The following is a 10,665-nucleotide window of genomic DNA, read 5'->3' on the forward strand; positions in this document are numbered from 1 at the left end:
TAAACTGCGTCCTATCGCTTAAATTATTCCTATCGCTTAAAAATGTCACAATGGCCGTAACTATAGTTAGAGTTCAACATTCCTATATGTATAACACCAAAGTTATTGCAGAACAAGCAAAAAAAGAAAGAAGAAAAAGAAAGTCAAATTAAAACATTAAACCACTAAATTAACCACGATCCTAATTTTAGTTCTACACCAAAATGCTCACATTCAACAACTACAACAGCTTTAATACATAGGAACCCAACAGTCACTAAACTACATTCAAAAACACAATAAAAGATACATCCTGCAAAACACTGTACACTTATTATTTCCTCAACTTAGAACTATATTTATGAAACACTTCAATTACAAATGCCATTATACTCAAAGATAATCCGAAAATAAGCAATGCAAAACCACCCATCAAATCCTTAATAGAAATTATTATAACATCATTATCTTTAGCACTAAAAGCTAAATGTCGTCTTGTCCATACATCAAGTAACGTATCAGTTTTCCATTTTTCACGTAATCCATATTCCACACAATCTTGAATTACTTGACTAAAAGAATACACGTAAGGAGAATTTGGTCGCAGCAAATAAACACTAGGAACTGAAACAACAATCTGCTGGACTTTATGAATCAACGGTTTACCTTCTGAATCGAAAAGGGAGTGTGAATATACTACATAATCAAGAATACCGGATCCCACAAGTATTCCCCAATTTCTCGACCCAGCCAAATCTACTAACGATTTTAGTAGAGCGGTTCCAGGACTTACATCCTTCCACTTATCCAGAATTTCTTTCATTACGTGATCAGTAGGGTCAGAGAAAAACCTCCGATGGTTAGAAATGCCACCAAACGGAATACCTGAGTCTAAAAGATCATTCATACTATTAATTAACTTATATTTTATTGGTTTTGTAACAAATCTAAAAAGCGAAGCCTGGTAGCAATAATTCAAAATGAAAGAACCCAGAACCCAGATTACAAACACTATTCTTAATAGAGGAATACGAGGTGGTTCTGGGACTGATATTCCTAAAAGTATGGAGAAATTATACATGAAAGAAGATCGGAATATTAAACAGTTTCTATTCTTAATAAGTGATTTCATTAATTTCGTAGATAAAATAACGAGACCATATAAGAATAAAATTACAATCCAGCAATATAAGTGGAAAGGAAAAATTATACTCATCCATTTAGGATATGTGGAGGGTTGGCGAACAGCCCATATCATTCGATAGAAATCTCCACTGAGTATTGGATGGAAATGTACAAAATGATTCAATTTTGGTGTTCTACCTACAAAGCTTCCTTCTAATTCTCCGGATTTTATTCTTGCCAAGTCACCGAGGAATGTGCCATTAGGTAAGAGTCTATCATGATCACTTCTATTAATTCGTTTCATAAACTTCAAGGTAAAATTCATCTTCTTCGCAATTGTATACAGTGTTTTTGGAGTTGGTCCCTTAGCAATAACACTACCATCTATTCTCTTTTCTAATATGGAATCAGGGGGTATGGGAAACGTTGTAGCACTCAATTCACAGGAATGAAGGTTTTCTAATTTATTCGGAAATAAGTCACTTCCTTTGATCATACGTCCCTTATGCCATTGATCGATGAGTATTAGTCTGCCAGCTGACTTACAATGATCATTTGAGAATGGAAAGTACGTGTATATGTCGATTATATTTAGCAACTTTATATTTCCCATTGTTGTGACAATCACATTGTATATATTTTCCTGAAACGCACTACGGAAAATACTTTCTGTCCCAGTTGTTATTTTATGCAACCTAGAAAGAACAACAATGAATTTACTTCTGGGGCTTAAATAAAATAATTTCATCTTGTGAATCGTTTTCAAAAAATCAACATCGTTTTCCAAGAAAAACAAATAAACTATTGAATCTTCGGACCATTCTAATACAGAAACCTTGAGTTTTGATGTATTTAGTACATCTGGCAAGTTGCTGTTAACAATTACAAATGCACCGTTGTAACTTGGTGGCAACACATCCAATCCAATATTCGTATTATCTGCAAACACAGTTACAGCTCGTGTGTTTTTGTCATATATGGATAGAATGTACGAAAGGCAACCCAATAATTCACTGTTGTGTTGGTTTCTTGGTAATTTTTGTACCAGGTTTTCTCCCGCTTTTGTTGTGTTAGCCATTAAAAAAATTATAACAACCACCATGTTATGTGTCCTCATTTTCTCGTCAAGATTGCCTAAAAGAAATAAGAAGAATATTGTTAGAGTGAAAGTTTGTAGTCTTTATATTACTTATCTATGATTGATTTGATCATTGGGCTTTCAGAAACAAACAATATACTATACATTACCAAAGTTCTGAGGAAGAAAAACTTAAATTTATACGGAAAGAATATGAAAAATTAACACAGTCTTTTACATCATAATACAAGAGCTATATACAGAATCTGGTCTTGAATCTTCTTAGCTCTGAAAGCAGCTCCTGATAGAAATTTTCATGTTTAAATATGACAAGAATGACTTCATTCCCTTGTGTAATGAATTCAGCAGTTATAAAATCACTGCCAAACGGGAGGGAAAATGAGTAGATATTGGAAGTATATTTAACTCTTAATTAATTTCATCATTAGTAAAAATAATTGTAACAAGTAGTGATAGTATTTTAACCGTTAGTGGAATTAATTTTACTGATGGTTTAACTGAAACTAGCATTGAGTTTTGTTTCACCTTAAACCTACAACATGCTAACTATGAGAACAAAATGAAGAAAGATTTACTACCTCCGGTTTTCATAACAGGGACAATGGACAGGGAAAGTTTGGTAAGGTTATATACTTCAGTATCAGTTTTGTGTTCACAGATGGCGTAGTTATGGTATCGCATCAATGTTTAGGTTTACAAAAACAGTTTTTTCTTTTCCATTTTCTCAAAAACTACACCTAAAGATCTATACTCACTCATATATAACTTGTTCAGTTGATCTCCGTGTGCGTGGGTTTCCTCGGGGTCTTCCGTTTCCGCCCACTTTCTTCATTCCACCATTTCATTCATTACTCATCATCACCGTCTCCTTTACCCACACCGGCATAATCGTGGGACGTAAAACTCAAAGATTTCATTTCATTTTTTGTTCAGTTGATTGAAATCTATTGATTGTTTATCTCTGGACATGTAAAAATTGTTTGACCTAAGGAAGGACTGAGAAAACATATAACACTCTCACTTCTGCGCTGATGTGGTTACGCAATTTACATCTTCCTATAATTTAGTGCATTTCCTTAGGCATGCAATGTTTACTTGATTCTGCGGTTGACTTTGGGTATATAAGACATCGGAACTTTCACCAATCATCTCATGGACTTCAAAACCTATGAATTTGAGAGAAATATCTATTGTTCTCAATCATTTTGTATCCACTCTCCACTACAGTACTCTCTTCCAGACTGTAATATGTGCAAGAAATTTGGATAAAATTGCTTCCGGTGTTCTAGAGTTATGCTTTAACATGGACTTCCACATATACATCAATTTTTATATATAACGAATGTCGAAAAAGAACTGATTTTTAAAGAAACCAATAAAATGATAGGAGAGGAAATTTTCTTCTTGTTGATATATAAGTACATACAACAGTTTTTTTTATGTAGTCACCATGAACCTCAAAACATTTCTGGTATCGTGGCTCCAGTTTCAATTTTACCCTCTTTGTAAATATCTGGCATTCCAGATTGCTTCCAGTGTAGAACTGATATCTTGAGGACTTTACTGTCGCTGAAACGTTTCGATGCAAGCCACTGTTTCAGATGAATAAAAAATAAATGAATGGGGCAATGACAGGGCTTAAGGGAGATGATTGAACATTGCTCGTCGAAATCTTAGAATTATCTTAACAGTATGAGCAACTGCGGTGGGCGGTTGTTGTCATGGATCAAAAGAATTACCGAACATAGCAATTCTCTGCACGAATTTTGAATGGCATGTCGCTGATAATTTAGTGTTTGGCAATACATATCTGCTGTAATTATCCGTTCTGGTTCCAATGACTTTTACAAGAATAACCGGTTTTTATGTCCTAAGACAAGTTTGGAATGATTTTGTGAACTGATGGCGTCGGTTTGAATTTATTGGTATCGGAGAACCATAATTGCATTGAATGCTGATTGGACTAACCAGTAGCGTAAGATATCCAGGTTTCATCTCCCGTTAATACGTGAGTAAGAAGATGTCTTCTTTCCAGTGGGCTAAAAAGCCACGTACGACTGTCATTCTTAAGAAGAAGAGAAAAGCTTCCTCTCTTGCGAGTCTTGAAAAAAGGATTAAGAAGGTTCCTACAAAGGACATAATAACATATGTGGTGAAAGAATAAAGTAAGCGAGTCGAGAGAGGCTACAGTTGATAAACATTATTAAAACGGATGATCGTTTATGCTGGTTAAGAACACTTCCATTATAGAAATTTTACTGCTTTTAAGCAAATAACATGCATGCGATTCCAGAATACCAATGAAAATAATAAAGATTTGAGGCTCTCATTAAAATATCATGCAATCAAATTTCTCTGAAGGGTTCTTTTTTCTTTTCTATTTTTGGTAGGAAAAGTATCATCGAAAGCAGAGGAATTAGTGTTGTGTCGATCATGAACGATTCGATCATTATGAACGAATCATAGCGTGAATCAAATGAATTATGATTCTTGCCAGAAATGAATCGATTCTTCTAATGAATCATTTGTACTTTCCACTGAATTGCTTGCCGTGATCGAAATGAATTGAGAATCACAAAGTGCCATCTTGTGTGAGAGAATTGGCAGGATTCCTTGTGCAAATGCGCTTGCAGTTCACGGGGAATGGTAAAAGAAAGGAAACCGTACGCGCACTTTTTCTTCCAGCTTTCGTAGTTGCGTGCTTTTTTTCCTGCGTGGTAGGGTTGCTTCTTGCAAAGAGAGGAAACCGCGTTGTTAGAAGCAGATACTTTCAAAATAAACTTTTCTGTTGCTTGCTTCTTGTCGTGAAGTACTAAGAGTGTTGCTCAATTAGATGTAATACGATTTCGTAGTTAGTTTCAACATTCTCTTGATGATCACTTATCTATTTTATCAAGATACTGTACGTACATTGGATAAAGCTATTACCATCACTTTCAAGTGCACTAGCAAAAGAGGTCAATTTTAATATTTCATAATCAGCTAAAAGTACTATAATATATCCAATCTAAATACAATATTTACACAGGAAAAGTGCACTGTAAAATATTTGTACTGTACATAATGGATTTCACAAATGTACAGATGGTGATCAGAAAAATGGAAACACCTGTAGTTGGCAACACGTCAGATGTATGGGTTGGCAGTGGTGTCGTGGCGCTCGCAGCGCCGGAACGCTGGTGGTGGTGTTAGGTCGGTCTCCATACTACGTCAGGCGCAGTGGAACAGCAGTATCCAGTGGCTGTAGCAGACGGAGGTAGTGTAAAATGGGAGACCTCTCAGATTTTCAAAGAGGGCAAATTGTTGGTGCGCGGTTATGTGGAGTGAGTGTGGCGGCAGTGGCTACTGTGTTAGGTGTGTCGCGTGGGACAGTGTCGAAGGTGATGACGGCCTACACAACACACGGGAAAACCACATCGGGGAAGCGGAACAGTGGGCGGAAGAAAATCATGAGTGACAGGTCACGCCGGGTATTAAAGCGTATTGTCACGCAGAACCGTCGTGCTACTGCGGAGCAAGTGACGGAGGAACTCAATCAGCAACTCCCCCACCCTGTTTCGACAATCACAGTCCGCCGCGAATTACATGACATGAACCTACGGGGTTGTGTTGCACGGGCCAAACCGCTCATCAGGGACCATAACGTTTGCGCACGCCGCAAGTGGTGCCGCGACCATGCAACTAGGACCGTTGAGGACTGGAAACGTGTGATATGTTCGGATAAGTCATCCTTCACCCTATTCCCAACCACGGGCCGTGTTTATGTGTGGAGAACGCCCAAAGAAGCTTATGATCAGCAGTGTCTCCGCCCAACTGTGAAACATGGCGGCGGCTCGGTAATGCTGTGGGCCGCCATATCATGGTTTTCATTGGGTCCTGTGGTCACACTTAGCGGACGAATCACTGCCAACGATTATGTCGCAATTTTAGGAGACCACTTGCATCCTATGGTCTGGATGTTGTTCCCGGACAATGACGCCATCTTCCAGGATGATAATGCACCCATTCACACAGCTGGCGTTGTTGCAGCGTGGTTTGAGGAACATCGGGATGAAGTTCAACACCTCCCCTCGCCCACTCAATCTCCAGATCTCAACATAATTGAACCTCTGTTGTCCGTCTTGGAAACACGACTCCGGCGACGATTTCCACCTCCATCTTCTGTCACAAAACTGGCCGATGCCCAGCACGAGGAATGGTGTAAAATTCCACTTGCTACCATTCACGACCTCTATGCCTCCATCCCACGTCGCATCAAGGCTGTTCTGAAGGTGAAAGGTGGCCCGACACCATATTAATCTGGTAAGTTGCAATTTCGTTCAGGTGTTTCCATTTTTCTGATCACCATCTGTATATACATGTATAGAAAGACGAACGTAGATTCTTTCTGGGAAGATAATGCATTGCATCTTTCAGTAGAAGCTCTTGTCCACCTACAACAAAGCTTAGTGGCAAGGGCGCCTATTCTGGGGAGGGGGGGTTGGAGCCCTGAATGCTCAAATGTATTTTTATGAATATTCAATATTTGCCATAATCTGAATTAGTCTTCAAATCCTTTAAACCCTTGTCTGAAACCAAACACACCTTAATACCTCCCTCCCCCAAAGTTACAGAGAAATCGGCGTCCTTGTTTAGTGGGACCTATTTTTCGCTTTCCTACTATTGAAATCGACGTAGAGATACAAATTGTTTTCTGAGCTTCAATTTAAACAAGAGGATGTGGGAGACCCTAGATCCATTCCCGGCAAGAGCTCATGTGGTTCGGATTCCATGTTAATCAATAGGTCTACGTCTCATATAGTCTCGCTGCTGAATGGGACGTTAAGCTCAAAATCAACTGAACTCAAATTTAACTAACTAATGGTTTTCTCTTAAGAATATAGATAAACAGTGATGGTTTCAGGGGTAGGCGAGGAGAAAATACCCCGAGGCTAAGAATTATCCCCTGGGGCATTTCTCAGATTGGGTTCAATTAGGGTTACCAGTATTTTCACAAATATATGTTCATCTCTTGCTTATTGAAGTAGTATTGACTCAGTGATAAAGCGTTCACCTCTAGTGGATGAGGTCCCTGATTTTCTCCTATTTAGGCAAATGGGCTTTTTGGTGGACAAACACCATATGTGTGGGTTTTCTCTGAGTTTTGTCGTTTTCGCTCATTTCCTTCATTTCACCATATCATTCATTCTCATCATCATAGTTTCCTTTAGTCTAGACGAAGATAACCATGGAACGTAAAAGTTTTTAACATTTCATTTCATTTCTTGTTTATTCAAAGTCTCCCCGAGGGAAACCTTATAAAATGATCACAATAATATTAAATCCCTTAACTCTTTTTCTTTTCTAGCTCAAAAGGATCCAAAAAGATCATTATTTTTTCCCCGTCAAGAATAAAATAGAACATATTTTAGAATGTAATAGGATAAAATAGAAATCTTGCTGTTTAACATTCCACGTTTATGTCCATTAATCTAAGGAAAATGAATGATTAAGGCAAGTAAATGATGGAAGAATAGATGGAATGAGAGTGTGGGAGGAAACGGGAGTACCCCCGACAAAACCCACGGACATCATGATGTACACCACAAACTTACTTAGCAGTGGATCAAACCAGGAACCCCACAAACCGGAGGAAACAGCTTTATAAGTGAGCCACGGTGAACTCAGGATAGAATAGAATGGATTGCGAGATAACAATTTACTTTAATTAGTCATCCGCCTCTTCTTTAGCCTATAGTGCAAAACTGTAAGACTTATAACAACAAAACAAATTCATTAACATAATGTGTACTTTACAAAGTGTATATAACCTGAGAAAATAATACGCACCAGAAATGAATATACCACTACGGACTCATTACATAGTACTTTTTGTATTTAAAACCAAAAACAGCCGAATGTAGCCTATACATTGCACTTAGGGCTCTATATTTTTTCCTCATATTAATATGTACGACAATAAGAAGTTGAAAATAAATTGTTAAAACTACTCGTATCCCGTGAAAAACTTATGAAGTATATTTCAACAAAGTATTTCCTCGAGAACTGAAATTGGCAGAAAAAACGTGGAGATTGCAAAAGTTTTAGTTTTGCCTCAAGCCGTAATATGAAAACAGGATGCAAAAATAACAACGGGAGTAGTGCAACACCATATTATTGAAACTTCATAGCCACCACTCACCCCAATGCAACGCTGGCCGTGTCATGTGGCAAAGATGATACACGAGGTTATACTTCCTCAAAAGGAATTTATTAAGTTGCGCAGAAACGAAGTGCAGTAGCCAAGCGATTCATATGATCGAATAATTCCCACTCAATTCATATGATCGAATAACTGAGTTGCGCAAAATAGATGCGCGGAAACCTAACTGATTCAATGAGCGAATCATTCCCAACCAATTCACTTGTGCGAAGGGAATGCGCTGACAACCAATTCATATGAACGAATTAAATGATCGAATCATTTCAGTGAATCAGAGTAAATGAGTCAATTCTCCGAAATGAATCATTTTGCCCATCACTAGGAGGAATTGAACTGATTCACCTAAAGCGTTTTTCACAGTCTTTTGCACCCTTCAAAAACAAACCGCGTAACTCAATGTTGTATCACTGCGCGCAAGACTATTTGCTGATTGGTGAAGAGAAGATTGTTTCGTCTATTTCCCGCAATATTTCTGCTGCAGCACGTGCATGTATTTCTGCCACTGCTATGTGCATTACTCGTCTCACTCTCACACCATCGCTGTGATATGGGGCAATATAATCCCCCTCTCCTTTAAGAGCAACTGGACATTGTTATTTCTCTCCAAATTATAATTACAGATGAAACTATAATGCGTTGTCAAATTATCAACTGAACGATAAAAAGCTGGTATATAACTGCAAGCACATTTATCATTATGGGAGATTATTTCTTCTTCATCTATTACCTAAATCACTACGCATATCCAGAAAATAGATGGTACTTTTTCCCCTTAAGTTCAATTTATTGATGTGCTTTCTTATATTGTATAGCATGCGAACATACAAATAGTAACTACAGTAGCCTACTGCAAAGTAAATAAATAAATAAATACATAACGTGTATATACTATTCTATGAGAACATGAAAATTAGCTACTTAAGGTCATAATTTTCTTCAAGTGAACTGAACAGCGTTGATAACGTTTGATAAACTAGAAGTTCTTACTATGCCTTAACAATACATTAATTACTATAATATATTATATTTGTTGTGTACTATTTGCTTATGGAAGAATCAACTGTTATTAGTCTCATTTTCAGTGTTGCAACTTATAGTTGTTTTTCAGTTTTTCACAAAGAATCGTTTTCAAACAGTTGTCATTTCATGAAAATGGCCTAAGAAAAAGAAAAAAAAATCAAGTGTTCTCCATGTTCTTATTGAAGATATTAACTTCCTTACAGTATTTCAGATCATTGTTTGACCTTTCATAATAGATGAGGAAATATACAATAAAAAAAGACAGAGAGAGAGAGAGAGAGAGAGTGGGGACACAGAAATTAAAGAGGATAAAAATCTGTTTTACTGTTTCATTACGAAGTAATATGAGGTTAATTTTTTTTAGTTATAATTCGTATATTGCCTTTTTAAAACGCGATCAGAATAAATTACCATTTAAGAGATGCGAAAACCGAATATTCGGTGCCAGAAATGACAATATGTACAAAGGAATCTTCAACATTTAAGAATTTTATAATATTGGATAGGAAGGTTCGTAACTTTTGAGTCTTATTTCTCTCTCTCCCTCTCTCTCTGGCTGCAGCGAGGAGGTACTATATGCATGTTAAGCCTTTATTCCTATGTATAATCTACAAAGTTTCTTGGAATTTGATGAATAAGATGTCGATAGAGTCTCCATACTCTCATGATATATGCGTTTAAGGCGTAACTTTTCAGTTAGATATCAAACGAAAGAATAAGTCGCGAGGATTCAAAACATATTTTATAGGTATTTTATTACATATAAGAAAGAAAATAAAATAATAAATTTTCTGTTCAATAATTAAGTAAACTCATTAGTTTTCAAGTTCTTGAAGAATGAACAAATGCTTGTTCCAAACATTCGCTCGCTTGTAATGGAAACGTAAAAGATGCTCAATTTTGAAATGAAATGAAATGAAATCTTTTGAGTTTTACGTCCCACGTGTATGCTGGCTAAGCTAAAGGAGACGGTGATGATGAAAAAATGAATGAAATGGTGGAATGAAGAAAGTGGGAGGAAACTGAAGAACTCCGAGGAAACCCACGCACATGGTGTTGGTCCACCACAAGGTTCACTTGGCGCGAACTGGAATCGAACCAGGGACCCCATCCGTCAAAGGTGAACGCTCTACCACTGAGCAACCACGGCACCCCAAGAGCTCAATTTTGAATAGAAGGGGTGAGTGCCACTGCACATGTTTCTAGGTCCGATAATTAACTCCGAATTATATGATTCGAG

The 10,665-nt window shown here is 37.2% G+C and overlaps 1 protein-coding gene across 1 annotated transcript; it reads right to left on the reverse strand.

Annotated features, from left to right (window-relative positions):
* Positions 1 to 313: 313 nt before the first annotated feature.
* Positions 314 to 1,717, reverse strand: LOC145669759 (uncharacterized). The gene has a single exon (XM_081738097.1). The coding sequence runs from the start codon at positions 1,715 to 1,717 to the stop codon at positions 314 to 316; it is 1,404 nt and encodes a 467-aa protein (XP_081594223.1).
* Between the last annotated feature and the right edge of the window lie 8,948 nt (positions 1,718 to 10,665).

The sequence above is a fragment of the Thermobia domestica genome, chromosome 14, assembly GCF_964235325.1.
Source record: "Thermobia domestica chromosome 14, izTheDome1.hap1.1, whole genome shotgun sequence".
NCBI lineage: Eukaryota > Metazoa > Arthropoda > Insecta > Zygentoma > Lepismatidae > Thermobia > Thermobia domestica.